At 45.9% G+C, this 16,384-nt stretch overlaps 1 protein-coding gene across 1 annotated transcript; it reads left to right on the plus strand.

Moving 5' to 3' along the window:
• Nucleotides 1–332: 332 nt before the first annotated feature.
• On the plus strand, nucleotides 333–6,481 carry LOC143442563 (intraflagellar transport protein 172 homolog). The gene is made up of 5 exons (XM_076935273.1): nucleotides 333–366; nucleotides 3,445–3,581; nucleotides 5,290–5,433; nucleotides 5,603–5,715; nucleotides 6,416–6,481. Coding segments are annotated over exons 1-5 (429 nt in total). The 3' UTR covers nucleotides 6,417–6,481.
• Nucleotides 6,482–16,384: the final 9,903 nt, after the last annotated feature.

The raw sequence follows: 16,384 nt of genomic DNA on the forward strand, positions 1-16,384 counted from the left end.
CCACAGCCTGGCCAAAGTAGCTAGGATTAAAGTCGTGTGCCACCACTGCCCGGCCAAAGTAGCTACTTTTAAAGTTATTATTGTTCCTTATCCATGAGTTGAACAAAGGAATCTTTGTATTCTTTTTAGTATATAATGGACAGATAAGGGCTATCTTATCTGTAAAGAACACTGGTTACTCTTGTAAGAGGACCAGGGTTCAGCTCCCCAGAGGGCTTCAGGTGATGCCCGGGTTTCTTTGCTCCTCCAGTGCTGTTCACCTGTGCCTTTCTCTCATAGGTGTCTCCGCAAACAGATTTACGGGTGGTGCCATGCAGCTGACCTTCCGCAAGATGGCGTTTGACTATTACCCCTTCCACTGGGCAGGTTAGAGAAACTTAACCTGTTCGGCATGGCCCCAGATGTGAGGACAGATTCTGGGTTCAGAACTGACCAGCCAGCAAAAGGATGCTGGATGTTGCTGCTTGTGCCTAGGGGGTGCTTGAAATCTTTCTAAGATGACATCTGCAAACCTTGTCTCGTTCCCCTTATTGAGAGAGATGTGCATGTGGGGCTGGAAGAGCATGGTGTTCTCAACACAGCTTCTTCTCATCTCAGGAAACTCTGAGTTGTGCTTGGATGTAATTCTGAATTTTGACTCTCCTAACAGGAAAAAATCACTGGGGCACTGGACTGTGGTCTTGGGCTGAAGTCGTGTTGTTCTTCCTACAGGTGACAGCTGCAAACACTGGGTGCGGCACTGTGAGACCATGATTCTGAGATGATTGAACTCCACTTCAAAGTTCTTGTGGGCCTCATTTCTGCTTGAGGCTTCCCTCATGCCTAACGTATCTGATTATCTACTGCTCTTGGAACAGAAAGTGAGAGTCATGAGGATAAGGGATTGTACATGGTGCTGTCAGCCTGAGTGTAGGGCCCAGTCTTCACCTCATTCAACAACATGGGCAGATGAACAGTTATAGCAGGATACTTTAGTGTTCCTATCCAAATAGGATCCCTCAGATGACTTGCTGAAATGTAGTCTGGGCTTGATTCTTAGATCTTGAGACTCTGTTTCTGACAACTTAGTTACTAACATCTAGAGAGGCTGAGTAGTATTTATTTATTTATTTATTTATTATTTATTTATAGTAATAAAATGAAAAAGTGAAGCCTCAGGGTCCCAGAAGTTTTCTGATTTCTATAATCCATCAGCAGAGCATTAAGAAACAACAAAGCATGCCTCAGAATGAAAAGTATTTTGAATCCTGGCTTCATAGTCCCGTACAGACTTTTGCATTCGCTGAAATTCTTGGTGCAGGTGTGTGCTTTGTCCTTCGACATTTTGAAAACTATTTGCACAATAAGATCTTAGAGCATCAGCAAGGGTTGCAACTCAGTCATTTCAGTGGCTGAAAGTTTTTTTAAAAACCTTGTTTTCCCCCAAAAATTAGATAAAATATTTGAACAACCGTAATAAAAAAAAAAAAAAAAAAAAAAAAAGCTGTGCCGTTCTCCATCTGAGTCACCAACCAGTATCACCTCTTCACCTGTTCGAAGTCCCTGGGAGCATTTCAGAATTAGTCTTCCAGCCTTCACTAGCACTTTAGAGCATCCTCCCCATGGCATCTGTGTTCTCCTCCTGTGCCTCCTTGGGAACTGCTGGTCTTCACTCTCAGTATCTTACTTAAGCACTGCCACTTTATTTCTAAATTTAAATGTGTCTGTGGCTTTACCAGCCTGTTAACCTACGAGTCCAGATGTTGAGGATAAGATTGCTGTCCTTCTATACACCGTACACCATTCTTTAAGGCTTATGTTTACCTCAGGAAACTTACTCCAGTATCTTCTCACTGATTGAAATCTCAAGTGATAAATACTTCTTCATAACTAATTCTGCCTTAGTTCATTGAGCCATAGGTCAGGCAGCTAGATGGTCAGTGAGCCATAGGTCAGGCAGCTAGATGGTCAGTGAGCCATAGGTCAGACAGCTAGATGGTCAATGAGCCATAGGTCAGGCAGCTAGATGGTTAGTGAGCCATAGGTCAGGCAGCTAGATGGTCAGTGAGCCGTAGGCCGGTAGCTAAATGGCTGAAAGCTCTTCAGAGTAGAACAAGGAGCTCTTGCCAGCACTGAGTCAGGGACACGTGGCAGGAGGACAGAGGGATTGCCATCTGAAGCTAGGAAGCAAGGAGCTGGCATGTTGCCTCTGGCGATGACAGTGCTCCCTTCCGGGTCAGCTCATAGGTTCTGGAAGGGTAAGTCTCTCGTGAAGCTGCCCATGGAACTAAGTCCCTAGCATTTTTGTAAAACTTTCAGAGATGAATTTAGTTGCAAAATTGAGCTAAGCAATTTCCACTGTGAGCTTTTCAAGCCAAGAGCTATTCATCCTTCTCATCCTGGGGCTGAGCACAATTTTAGACATGGTTACTGCCCCTTGAACAACAATTGCTCCATTAACTGTCCCTGGGGAGGATGAAGGGGTTTACTTGTGGTATGGCCAGGCAGTGGGTCTGAGTCTTAACACACAGTTCAGTGCTGGGCCCTTGGAGAAAGGACTGTCATTGAAGACTTAGACAATTTGGGTTAGCTCCCTGCACTGATCGCTTCCTGCACATTCTTTCCCTTGACTGTGAATGCTCTCACAAGGAGGTAACTTACATATTTGCTTTCTGTTGAAATAACTGAAAGTGTTAAATCTACCAGTTGTTTATGTCTTGTATACAGAGTGTCATATGTATTTAAGTTGTATATTTTTATAGAGTAAAGTCAAAGCAAACACTGGTCTGCTGGCTGCACTGATTTGTTGAGACCCTGATCTTTGGTGTAAAACTAGACTAAACAAGACTCCAGTTCCTAGTCAGCTGTGATCTTCATTCTGCAAGACATGTTCCTCACCATAATTCCAACACTTGGGAGGCTGAGGCAAGAAGATCATGAGTTTGAAGCCAATGTAGGTCACAAATGGAAACCCTGCCACAAAAAAACACTAGGTGTAGTATTGAATGCCTGTAGTCTACCCTTCCACTCAGAACAAGAGAATCAAGAGATTTCTGGTCTGCATAGCCAGCTACAGGCTAACCAAGCTATAGAGTGAGACCCTGCCTCAAAAAACAAAGCAAAGAGAAGCAAAGGAGGACCTCTTAGTTAAGACTCCAATGGGAAAAATGCAGAGAATTGCATCTGTTGGTCCCTTAGGCCAGTCTGACTTGATTAAATGTGGTTTTGTAGCTCACTGAACCCATTGTTAACTCATTCTGAAGTAGTGCAGAGCAGGCTAAAGTGTAGTTCAGTGGGAAAGTGTGTGTGCTTAGTGTAGCTGGTGCTCTGGGTTTGATGTTAACCAAACCCTTAAACTAAAGGATTGTGTCATCGAGGAGTTTGAGGACCTGTAGGACCAATGAGCAGGAAGCAGCCTGTCTCTGAAGGCTGCAAATCAGAATTTTGCTTTTCATTCTCATGTAGACCCTGGTACCCTGGTCTGCCTAGCACACCAAGAACCCAGAAAATGGCCTGCTTCACTCTGCTGTAACTGCACATTGCAGACGTGTTCCAAGTGTCTCAGTTCTCACAGGGCCCATCTGTCCTCCCTGGACACAGAGGTAAGTCCAGGGGACAGGAATGTAACCCTAACTCAGCTCATCAGCAGGCTATATTGCTACCCACAGTGTGTGTGTGTGTGTGTGTGTGTGTGTGTGTGTGTGTGTGTGCATACTTATGTGTGTGTATGCATGGCACACATGAGTATGAGCACATGTATGTTGAAGCTAGAGATCACTGCCAGGCATCCATCCCCCTGATGACTTTATTCTGTGAGGCCGGGTTTCTCACTGACCCTGGAGCTCACTGAGGAGGCTGCACTGGCTGGCCAGCAAGCTGTGGGGTTTTCGTGTGTCCCCAGCACTCGGACTACAGGCATATACTACCATTCCCGGCTTTATCTTTTGTTTTCATGTGGATTCTGGGGATTGAACTCAGCTTTTATGGCAAACACTTTACTAACTGAGCCGTGTCCTCAGCTCTGCTGCCTGCGTAGAACAGATGAGAGAAACTGACTCAGGTCGAGTTTCCCAAGGTTCTGCAGAAAGCCATTCAAGCCAAAGGCTGCTCAGTTTTAGAATTCACACTCTAGCCAGGCAGTGGTGGAGCATGCCTTTAATCCCAGCACCTCTGGAAGACAGAGGCCAGTAGGTCTCTGTGAGTTCAAGGTCAGCCTGATCTATAGAGTGATTTCTAGGACAGATGAGGCTACACAGAGAATCTCTGCCTTGAAAAACAAAAGCAACAAACAAAGAATTCAAACTTTAAGTCTACAGCTATAGACGCCTCAATTTACAAGGTTATATTCTGATCTTTGAGAATACCTTAATTTGGGGCTGGAGACATGGCTCAGTGGTTAAGAGCACTGACTGCTCTTCCAGAGGTCCTGAGTTCAATTCCCAGCAACCACATGGTGGCTCACAACTGTCTGTAGTGGGATCCAATGCCCTCTTCTGTTCTGTTTGAAGACAGTAACAGTGTGCTTATGTATATAGAATAAATTAAAAAGGAAAAAAATACCTTAAGTTGGCTGGGAACATGGCTTATGGGTAAAGTATTCAGTGTACAAGCATGAAGACCTGAGTTCAGACGCCAGAATCATTACTGCATTCAGTACATTTTCTTCTTCTGGGGCCTTTACAATTTTATAGCATCTTATTAGGTCCCAGGGTAGGATCTATGATTTGATCTTTGTCTCTCTGTCAGCTCCTGGCCAAGGGCCTTTCTTGATGAAATGCTTGAAAACATTAATTGAATGAGTGGCTATAAAGACAAACATTTATCAGACAAATTGATTTTTTTTTTCAGTAGCAGACTTGAGAGATGAGGGACCAAGGAGGCCATTGCTTTTGGAACAGCTGATGCCTTACATTTGTGTCATGAGTCTCAGAAAATGCATTAAGGGCTTGGGAGATGGGTTAGTAGGTGCAGTGTTTGGTTAGCTTGAGTGAAGCCCTGGGTTCCTTCCCCAGCGTGGCATAAACTAGACGTGATGGTGCATGCCTTGAATCCTAGCACTCAGGAGAGGAAGTCCTCTGGGGGGTCAGAAGTTCATGTCACCCTTGGTTATAGAGTCAGCCTGAGGCTAGTCTGGGTCACACAAAGCCCCAGAGAACATCACAAACCGTTTCTTTTATTTTGTTTCATTTTGAGGAAAACATTGGGACAAGAAGGATGTAAAGCAAAGCCTCAGTAGTGGCTGATGAGACTGGAAATGCTTTGTACATTGTAGTCCAGCACTGTGCTTACATTAACTCTTCACCTCCGCAGGATGGCTCTGCGAAGGTGACCTGCATGGCCTGGTCCCAGAACAATGCTAAATTTGCTGTCTGCACAGTGGATGGAGTGGTGCTACTGTATGATGAGCATGGGGAGCGGAGAGACAAGTTCTCCACCAAGCCAGCCGACATGAAGGTGGGAAAGACCCCCGGGTGCCCTGTGTCCTGTGTCCTGTGGCCCAACCTATTACCTGTGGGAAGTGGAGCACCCCTTTTCTCAGTATGAGTCTTCTGGGTCTGTCAGGACATACGTGTGTCTTCTTTTCTCTTTCATTCATACTCACTAAATTTGTTTTGATTTCTAGTACGGCAGGAAGAGCTACATGGTGAAGGGCATGGCGTTCTCTCCTGATTCCACAAAAATTGCCATAGGACAGACTGACAACGTCATATATGTCTACAAGATTGGAGAAGATTGGTGAGGACAGATATGGGCAGTGGGTGGCCTGCAAAGAAGAATTGGGCATGAGAAATGCCTCACTGGGGTAGCAATAGGTGGGGAAGCGGCGGTTAGTGCCAGGATCAGGTGTGGGAGACAGAGACTTTCTAGAGTCTCTGTGTCACCATACCTTTGCCTACCCCACAAGACTGTCAGTCCCATCCCTGGCAGAATGAGTGTAAGGCCAGTGACAGGTCCTGAAAGCCAGCGTGCCGCTGTCTTTGATGTAGCTCCAGGGCTTCTTGGGCACTCGCTCTCATCTCCGTCAGACCTTCTGCTGAAGGATAGGAAACACCAGTGGGCCAGAAAAGGTTTTCCGTCTTTCCCTCCTCCATCACCATCAATGTGGGGCAGTGATTTTAAGCATGCTTCCGTTCCTTTTGCTTGGCAGGGGTGACAAGAAGGTCATCTGCAACAAGTTTATCCAGACAGTAAAGCCCAGAGTCTGTCTGCTTGTGAGTGTGACCAGGCACTGCCTTTGCTAAAGCTGGTCTGACCTGCTAAAGGATGGCATTGCCTGGCTGCTCATTGTCACCTACTAAAGAGAGCCTAGTTGTATTCCCTCCTCCATAGAAGATGTTCTCTGTAGAAGACTAGGGTGCTGGTTGTGGTGGGTGTCAGCTGTCATAGAGCTGCCAATACACACAGGCGGGCTGTCCCTTTACCCTTGTGCATACAGAGTGCTGTCACTTGTCTGCAGTGGCCCGCGGAGTACATCATTGTCTTTGGACTGGCTGAAAGCAAGGTAAAGGAGGGGAGGAACACTGGGGTAGGCGTTAGGTGGGGATAATGGTCCTGGGTCAGGGTGGGGACAACGGGGCTCATCCTTTCCCTGGAGCCCAAGTGGGTGCTGCAGAAGAATGCACGAGGACCAGTTTTGTTCATTTGGGGGTTTTGGCTTTCATTCTCATGGCCTGGGACAGATTAAAGGTAGTCTAGCCAGACTTGTGTGTGTTTTTTGATTTTTTATTTTGAGGTTCACTTAGCAAACACTAAAACTAACAAGTCATCTACTATCTATGGGACAGATTCTTATGTAGTAGTGCTGACAACCAAGTGAGTTCCAAAAGTAACACTTGGAACTTTCAGGCACAAGTGCATTTGACAGAAAGCAGCTTTGTCAGCGAGGTGATGGTCTCTCCCTGTGTCTGCCTTTCTGCCTTTGCTCTTCAGCTGCTCTGGGAAAGGGATACTCTCGGGTCACGCAGGTGGCACCATCATCAGATATTTCTTCGATGATGAAGGCACTGGAGAGTCACAGGTATGCTTAAAGCATCTTGTGGGGCATGGTGGACTTTGCAGGAGCCCTGGGTGGGGGAGGGGGAGAAGCTGCATGCAAATGTGTGGAGTCTGAAGATTTAAAGGGCCCTTCTGAACCATGGTCCACCCATCCCACAAGTGGTCTTACAGATGCAAATGGAGTTCAGATCGCCCCTTTATTGATCTTAAATTACAGACCCATTCTCTTCCTCTTCCCTGGCAGCCAGCTCTTTCATTGCTGAGGCTGCAGACAGTGGCTGAGCAGGAATACACTTAATAGGGGCAGATCTCTCCTTATCCACTAACTTCACGCCTCCAAACTTGTCCAGCTTTTGGATTTTTTGGTGTGGTCCCTGAAAGACATGAACTTTTTAGCCAAGCTACCTCTGGATCTCTCCTTAGGGGAATGATGCTTGAGCCTCTCCTTGGGACTGTGATAGAGTCTGTCTTAGTGACAGTGCTGGTTCCTCTCAGAGGGACTTTGGAGCCCATCCTCTCAGAACCACTGTGTCTGCCCTCAGAGGGACTAAAGTGAGCTCTCTCAGAACGACTGTGGATGAGTGTGGAAGAATGCCTGTGTAGCCTGGGATTAGGGAAAGTGTATTGGCTTATTCCAGAACCATGTCTTTTCCAGCCAGAGAATGGAAAAGGATCTTTCAGATAAACTACTTTGAGGAGGAGTAAAGGAGAGGAAGAGGAGAAGGAAGAGGAGGAGCTAAGAGAGAGACAGAGAACGAGAGAGAGGAACCATGGAGGCAGATGCTCACGTGTCTCTTGCAGTCAAAGGTAGTTGGTATATCTAGGTTAGGTGTTGAGTTACCTCTGATTGTATGGGCATCTTGTTATTGATTCATTACCAAAATATAAAAAGCCTTTGGATAATCTAAGCATTAGAGTCTCATCTGTACTGAGCCCATGTGGTTGACGGGATGGTCCGGGCACTGCCTAGCCTTGCAGAGACAGTGTGAAAGATCAGCAGAGCCATCTCCCACGCTGACATCTCATGGGTGACAGGGCTGGTGTTTCTGGCTGATAGTTTCTAGCTGCAACGTGCACGTGGCCTCTGGCCACATGGTTGAGCTAGGCAGAGACTCTGCAGCCTAGATAGTGTTGGACTCTAAGAATCCAAACCCAAACCCACGGGAAGCGCTCTTTCAGAAATACTCACGGAAGGGAGTCGCTGCAATCGCATGAGATTTATTTGATGAATAGTTGGAATAACAGTAGCCGGTGCACCGGGGTCCCTCACCCTCAATCGAGAAAGAGGAACCCCGAGTGACCAAAAAGGATGGTATATATACAAAGTTCACAGAGACAGTAGATTGCTTCTTAGACAATAAAAGAGATTTCAAACATCCGTTCCCAAACCTGGTTTCTATCTAGCCCTCAATTTACAACCAGGCTATCCTTTTTTACATATGTATCTTGTTCCTGGGAGAATTCCTTTGAAGTGACTTCCGTTTACCCAGGGGTTTTATTGCCTCTATCTTGGGTCTTTTGTGCTTTTGAAATGTTTATTCAAGCCCTTGGAATGCACCCCAGGGGCAGCTAACACTTGAGTGTAAATTGAAACTCCAAACCTAAGAATCTTTCAGGCTGCTACCTAAAATTTATTCTCACAATAGTCTGCCTGACCAGAGGCCATTTTTTAAATAATTACTACAACACCCTTTCCTGCCCTTCCTCTGCACTTGTGTACAAAACTCTCGGCTCCCTTAAACTGCAGGTCCTTGACTTCCTTGTGCTATCTGTTATATCTCAAGTAATTCATCATTCAACAGTATCCATCCTTCAGAGTTTAATTTTGATCACTTAAGCATAAAATTGTCTTGGGCTTCTCTAAATCATTACTGCATTCAGTACATTTTCTTCTTCTGGGGCCTTTACAATTTTATAGCATCTTATTAGGTCCCAGGGTAGGATCTATGATTTGATCTTTGTCTCTCTGTCAGCTCCTGGCCAAGGGCCTTTCTTGATGAAATGCTTGAAAACATTAATTGAATGAGTATCTATAAAGATAAACATTTATCAGACAAATTGATTTTTTTTTCAGTAGCAGACTTGAGAGATGAGGGACCAAGGAGGCCATTGCTTTTGGAACAGCTGATGCCTTACATTTGTGTCATGAGTCTCAGAAAATGCATTAAGGGCTTGGGAGATGGGTTAGTAGGTGCAGTGTTTGGTTAGCTTGAGTGAAGCCCTGGGTTCCTTCCCCAGCGTGGCATAAACTAGACGTGATGGTGCATGCCTTGAATCCTAGCACTCAGGAGAGGAAGTCCTCTGGGGGGTCAGAAGTTCATGTCACCCTTGGTTATAGAGTCAGCCTGAGGCTAGTCTGGGTCACACAAAGCCCCAGAGAACATCACAAACCGTTTCTTTTATTTTGTTTCATTTTGAGGAAAACATTGGGACAAGAAGGATGTAAAGCAAAGCCTCAGTAGTGGCTGATGAGACTGGAAATGCTTTGTACATTGTAGTCCAGCACTGTGCTTACATTAACTCTTCACCTCCGCAGGATGGCTCTGCGAAGGTGACCTGCATGGCCTGGTCCCAGAACAATGCTAAATTTGCTGTCTGCACAGTGGATGGAGTGGTGCTGCTGTATGATGAACATGGGGAGCGGAGAGACAAGTTCTCCACCAAGCCAGCCGACATGAAGGTAGGAAGGACCCCCACGTGCCCTGTGTCCTGTGGCCCAACCTATTACCCATGGGAAGTGGAGCACCCCTTTTCTCATTATGAGAGGATAATCGCAGTCTCTTTAAGGGGAGAGGCCACAGTTCCTCAAGGAGGCACCCTCTAAGTTTCTCAAGGAGGAATCTTTGCAGTCCCTCAAGGGGAAGTCCTAGCAGTCCCTCAAAAAGAAGAACTCACAATTTCTCGAGGAGAAGTCCTCTCCGTGCCTCAGGGAGGGGTCCTCACAGGCACTCATGAAGAAGCACTTGCAGTGCCTCAGGAAGGAACCTTCGAGGTCTCTCAGGGAGGAGCCCTCACAGGCACTCAGGGAAAAGCCCTTGTAGACCTCTGGAGAGAAGAAGACACAGTCCTTCTGTGATGAAGAGTCTAAAACAGTTGTTCTGGGTGGAGCCAACTAAGTCCCTCTTCTCTGAGATGCCTCAGTCCCTCAAACAGGAGCCATCTCAGTCTCACGCGGAGGTCACTGGGCAGTCACTCAGAAAGGAGCCAATTATGTGAAAGATACATTTCCTTTCCCTCTGGCTGGAAAAGACATGGTTCTGGAATAAGCCAATACACTTTTCCTAATCCCAGGCTACACAGGCATTCTTCCAGCCTCATAGAGTCATTCTGAGAGAGTTCACTATACTCCCTCTGAAGGCAGACACAGTCTTTCTGAGAGGATGTGCCCCAAATCAGTCACTCTGAGAGGAACCAGCACTGTCACTGTGACAGACCCTATCACAGTTTCAGGGAGAGGCTCAAGCATCGTTCCCCTAAGGAAAGATCCAGAAGTAGCTTGGCTAAAGAGTTAAAGCTTTCAGGGACCACACCAAAAAGTCCAAAAGCTGGACTCACTGTTCTTGTGGCCTGAGGTTAAAATCCATAGTGGTTCCCAGGACTAACATATTGTTAAGTCAAATACCCCAGCAGTAACATATCAGAGAGATATATATTTCCTAGGTATTCGCTGCCTACAGACATGACTTTCCCAGCATTCTGTTGTATGCCCAGGAAAGAACAAAGAGAACTTCTTTGAGCCCCTAATCCTGCCTGAAACCCTTCTGCTAGTAATCTGAGTATGAAGAGGCAGGGTGCCAAGAGAAGCAAGGCTCCAATGGCTAGTATGGGGCCAAGGAAGGGGAGAATCCAAGCCATTAGGGGGTTTGAATACCAAGGGGTAGGGGTGTTGGGAGTATAGTGAGCCCGGAGGTTCCCCCGGAGCTCTTTGAGCATCTGTACATCTTGTTCTACTAGCCCAGATTCATTGACATAGAAGCAACATTCCTCCCCCAACAAAACACAAGTCCCCCCCCCTTTTCAGCAGTCAACAAGTCCAGGGCCCTCCGGTTCTGGAGAGCAACTCCTGCTAAAGAGGTTATCTGGCGTTGAAGAGATTCAAGGCTGTCTGTCGTAGAGGCCATTGCCTGGTCAAGCTTGTCCTGGAAGTCGCCAGCCAGATGCTGTGTTTGGACAAGAGCTGCTCCAGCAGTTCCAGTAGCTCCAAGTGAGACAGCAAGGCCTAGTCCAATGGGCAGAGGAATGAAGATCTCTCTCTTCTTTCAGTTTTCTCTCATCTGCAAGGCGAGCTCTTCAGGTTCATAGAAATAAACCTGAGGAACAACCATCACAGGAGCACAGGAGCCTTGAAAATGAGAGTTGATACAGGCACCTGTAGTGCCCTTGCACCAGAGCAGGGCAGGAGGGTTGACACATACTGATTTGGTAATGGTGATGTCATGAGCACATGTGAGATGGGGTTTCGAGGAGGGTCCTATAAGGCAAAGAGGCAGGGGTAGGTCAAAGAGAGGAATGTCCTGTGTTTTCCTCGTGGGCAGGGGTCCATGGAGGTCGTGAAGTGAAAAGTTAATGGGAACGGCTGTTAATAATGGTCAGGAGAGGGAGGCACAGAAAAAGCATTGGGATGAATTGGGATGGGTTGTCAGGGGAAGGAGGTCTGCTGCATATTGGATGTATTGTAGCCAGGAGAGGGTAGCTTGTAGTTCCTCCTGAGACTGGTTTTCCTGTGCTCCACGTTGGTTGTGCCAGCTGCGGGGAAGAAATCTCGGGAGCTGGGCCGGCAGAGTCTCAGGGCAGTCCGGCATTAGGGCTTCCCGCTCCGCCAGCAGAGGATCCCACATTCTGAGACATATGTCCTTCCAGCTCTCCTCTGACTAAAGGAGAGAGGTGGAGGGGAGCCCAAACGAAGGGTCCTAGTCTCTCATTTAAAACAGAAGTAGCTGGCACTACTTCAGATTTTGTAAGTTTTCTGTCATTTTGTGACTTTGTCTTGGGCTCACCTCTGAACACTCTAAGTCTTGGTGTGACTTTTTTTTTTTTTTTTTTTTTTTTGTGACTTTGTCTTGGGCTCACCTCTGAACACTCTAAGTCTTGGTGCCGTGGGGTGAACTCCAAAGGGTTCATGACCTGGTGAGGCAGTTTTGGAGTCAATGACACATACTCTGTGCCTTGACATGGTGTCATCCCAATGGAGTCTCTGACTTGAACCTTGGGCACAGAAGGCAACTCTAGAGATTCTTTGGTTTGAGCCACTGCCTGTGCAGTCAACCCAGGTAGTAGTGGTGTGATCACACCCATGGGTGACTCCTGTACCACTGAGTTTATCTTTAGAGCACTCATGGATTTCTTCAAATATTCTGGAATCACCCTTGATGAATCCAGGACTTTAGGTGGTGGCCATTGACGTTGAAGTGGCCTAGGAGTAAACCTGATCTGTTTTGTGGCTTGATTCTGTGACCCTGAGTCCATGACTTTATGCTGAGGCTGCGGAATCCTTTCCCTAGCTTTGGACACTGTATGATGTGGCTCTGAACTCATCTTTGCTGGTTCTACAGCTTCATCCTTATGCAATGTATCTACCCGCTCTGATTCTATGACTTGGTATTGTGGCTTTGGGGCTAGTCCTGCTGATTGTATGACACGTTCATTAATCAGCCCCCTAGAATCTATGTTGTGAAACAATGCTACAGGACTTACTTTTGAGTTACCTGGCATTGGATTTGGTCTTGAGTCCCTCATTTGATGCTCAGGACTTGCTGCTTTTAGTGATGCATTTACTGGATTTGATGATTTGGGAGGTATACTCACTGTTTCAGCTTGGTAGGGTGGCTCTGATAAGTTAGTCTTAGCTTTTATTTTCCATATAGAGTCTCCTACCTCTGACTGTGAATCTTGGATCATGCCCATTGCATCCATAACTTGATGCAATGCCATCGGAGTGACCTTTATGCTCTCTGTGGCTGAACATGGTACCTTAGGTGTCAGCTCCACATTAGTTCCTTGTGCCTTATGTGACTACATCCTTTCTTCTGGAAGACCTATGACCTTCTGTTCTATATTCAGCTCTAACATGGGCTTTGGATCTTTTTTCCTTAAAGTGGTTTCTTCCCGGATTGCATTGACTTCTACCTTTCTGGAAGGTGGAGTGTCCACTGATATAACTAAAGGATTGTATCTAATGATTTGTTTCAGATTCTAACTGCTTGTTGGAGGTAAGTGGCTGTGACATTCTTGCTTTTGTCCTGTTTACTTCAGAATTCACCCCAATGTTCACATGGAGATGAATTGGCTGTGACATTCCTGCTTCTGTCCTGTTTATTTCCGAATTCACCCCAATGTTCACATGGAGGTGAATCGATGGAACATCTGAAGATCTGTTGGTACTTGGCTCAGTGTTCTGAGGGATGGGTGTAGGTAAATGAGTCTTAGGGATCTCTTGTTCAGGAACTCCTTGTGCATCCATCAGATGATTTAGGATTTCCCATGATTTCTTCACAGGCAGAGGTACCACTTGTTTCTGCAGAGTGGAGACCTTCTGAGACATATGTCCTTCCAGCTCTCCTCTGACTAAAGGAGAGAGGTGGAGGGGAGTCCAAACGAAGGGTCCTAGTCTCTCATTTAAAACAGAAGTAGCTGGCACTACTTCAGGTTTTGTAAGTTTTCTGTCATTTTGTGACTTTGTCTTGGGCTCACCTCTGAACACTCTAAGTCTTGGTGTGACTTTTTTTTTTTTTTTTTTTTGTGACTTTGTCTTGGGCTCACCTCTGAACACTCTAAGTCTTGGTGCCGTGGGGTGAACTCCAAAGGGTTCATGACCTGGTGAGGCAGTTTTGGAGTCAATGACACATACTCTGTGCCTTGACATGGTGTCATCCCAATGGAGTCTCTGACTTGAACCTTGGGCACAGAAGGCAACTCTAGAGATTCTTTGGTTTGAGCCACTGCCTGTGCAGTCAACCCAGGTAGTAGTGGTGTGATCACACCCATGGGTGACTCCTGTACCACTGAGTTTATCTTTAGAGCACTCATGGATTTCTTCAAATATTCTGGAATCACCCTTGATGAATCCAGGACTTTAGGTGGTGGCCATTGACGTTGAAGTGGCCTAGGAGTAAACCTGATCTGTTTTGTGGCTTGATTCTGTGACCCTGAGTCCATGACTTTATGCTGAGGCTGCGGAATCCTTTCCCTAGCTTTGGACACTGTATGATGTGGCTCTGAACTCATCTTTGCTGGTTCTACAGCTTCATCCTTATGCAATGTATCTACCCGCTCTGATTCTATGACTTGGTATTGTGGCTTTGGGGCTAGTCCTGCTGATTGTATGACACGTTCATTAATCAGCCCCCTAGAATCTATGTTGTGAAACAATGCTACAGGACTTACTTTTGAGTTACCTGGCATTGGATTTGGTCTTGAGTCCCTCATTTGATGCTCAGGACTTGCTGCTTTTAGTGATGCATTTACTGGATTTGATGATTTGGGAGGTATACTCACTGTTTCAGCTTGGTAGGGTGGCTCTGATAAGTTAGTCTTAGCTTTTATTTTCCATATAGAGTCTCCTACCTCTGACTGTGAATCTTGGATCATGCCCATTGCATCCATAACTTGATGCAATGCCATCGGAGTGACCTTTATGCTCTCTGTGGCTGAACATGGTACCTTAGGTGTCAGCTCCACATTAGTTCCTTGTGCCTTATGTGACTGCATCCTTTCTTCTGGAAGACCTATGACCTTCTGTTCTATATTCAGCTCTAACATGGGCTTTGGATCTTTTTTCCTTAAAGTGGTTTCTTCCCGGATTGCATTGACTTCTACCTTTCTGGAAGGTGGAGTGTCCACTGATATAACTAAAGGATTGTATCTAATGATTTGTTTCAGATTCTAACTGCTTGTTGGAGGTAAGTGGCTGTGACATTCTTGCTTTTGTCCTGTTTACTTCAGAATTCACCCCAATGTTCACATGGAGATGAATTGGCTGTGACATTCCTGCTTCTGTCCTGTTTATTTCCGAATTCACCCCAATGTTCACATGGAGGTGAATCGATGGAACATCTGAAGATCTGTTGGTACTTGGCTCAGTGTTCTGAGGGATGGGTGTAGGTAAATGAGTCTTAGGGATCTCTTGTTCAGGAACTCCTTGTGCATCCATCAGATGATTTAGGATTTCCCATGATTTCTTCACAGGCAGAGGTACCACTTGTTTCTGCAGAGTGGAGACCTTCTGAGACATATGTCCTTCCAGCTCTCCTCTGACTAAAGGAGAGAGGTGGAGGGGAGTCCAAACGAAGGGTCCTAGTCTCTCATTTAAAACAGAAGTAGCTGGCACTACTTCAGATTTTGTAAGTTTTCTGTCATTTTGTGACTTTGTCTTGGGCTCACCTCTGAACACTCTAAGTCTTGGTGTGACTTTTTTTTTTTTTTTTTTTTTTGTGACTTTGTCTTGGGCTCACCTCTGAACACTCTAAGTCTTGGTGCCGTGGGGTGAACTCCAAAGGGTTCATGACCTGGTGAGGCAGTTTTGGAGTCAATGACACATACTCTGTGCCTTGACATGGTGTCATCCCAATGGAGTCTCTGACTTGAACCTTGGGCACAGAAGGCAACTCTAGAGATTCTTTGGTTTGAGCCACTGCCTGTGCAGTCAACCCAGGTAGTAGTGGTGTGATCACACCCATGGGTGACTCCTGTACCACTGAGTTTATCTTTAGAGCACTCATGGATTTCTTCGAATATTCTGGAATCTGTAACTTGAACCTTGGGCACAGAAGGCAACTAGAGATTCTTTGGTTTGAGCCACAGACTGTGCAGTCAAACCAGCTAGTAGTGGTGTGATCACTCCCATGGCTGACTCCTGTACCACTGAGTTTATCTTTAGAGCACTCATCGATTTCTTCTAATATTCTGGAATCCAGGATTTTAGGTGGTGGCTATTGACCTTGAAGTGGCCTAGGAATAAACCTGACCTGTTTTGTGGCTTGATTCTGTGACCCTAAATCCTTGTTTAATGTTTCCACGACTTTATGCTGAGGCCTTGGAATACTTTCCCTAGGTTTGAAGACTGTATGATGTGGCTCTGGACTCGTCTTTGCTGGTTCTACAGCTTGATCCTTATGCTATGTATCTACACCCTCTGATTCTATGACTTGGTATTGTAGCCTTGGGGCTAGTCCTGCTTATTCTATGACATGTTCATTTATCATAAATCCATGATGTGACACAATGCTACAGGACTTACTTTTGAGATATTTGTGTTTTGACTTAGTCCTAATTTGATGCTCAGGACTTGCTTCTTTTAGTGATGCAATTACTGGATTTGATGACTTGGGAGGTATACTCACAGTTTCAGCTTGGTAGGGTGGCTGTGATAAGTTAGTCTTAGTTTTTATTTTCCATACAGAGTCTGTTACCT

This window comes from Arvicanthis niloticus, chromosome 6, assembly GCF_011762505.2.
Source record: "Arvicanthis niloticus isolate mArvNil1 chromosome 6, mArvNil1.pat.X, whole genome shotgun sequence".
Taxonomy (NCBI): domain Eukaryota; kingdom Metazoa; phylum Chordata; class Mammalia; order Rodentia; family Muridae; genus Arvicanthis; species Arvicanthis niloticus.

Excerpts from the sequence above, each read along its gene's own strand:
- LOC143442563 (XM_076935273.1), top strand. The coding sequence starts at position 333 with ATGGCGTTTGACTATTACCCCTTCCACTGGGCAG. Across the intron at positions 367-3,444 it reads TTACCCCTTCCACTGGGCAG|ACCCTGGTACCCTGGTCTGC; the intron begins GTTAGAGAAACT and ends ATTCTCATGTAG. Across the intron at positions 3,582-5,289 it reads TGTCCTCCCTGGACACAGAG|GATGGCTCTGCGAAGGTGAC; the intron begins GTAAGTCCAGGG and ends TCACCTCCGCAG.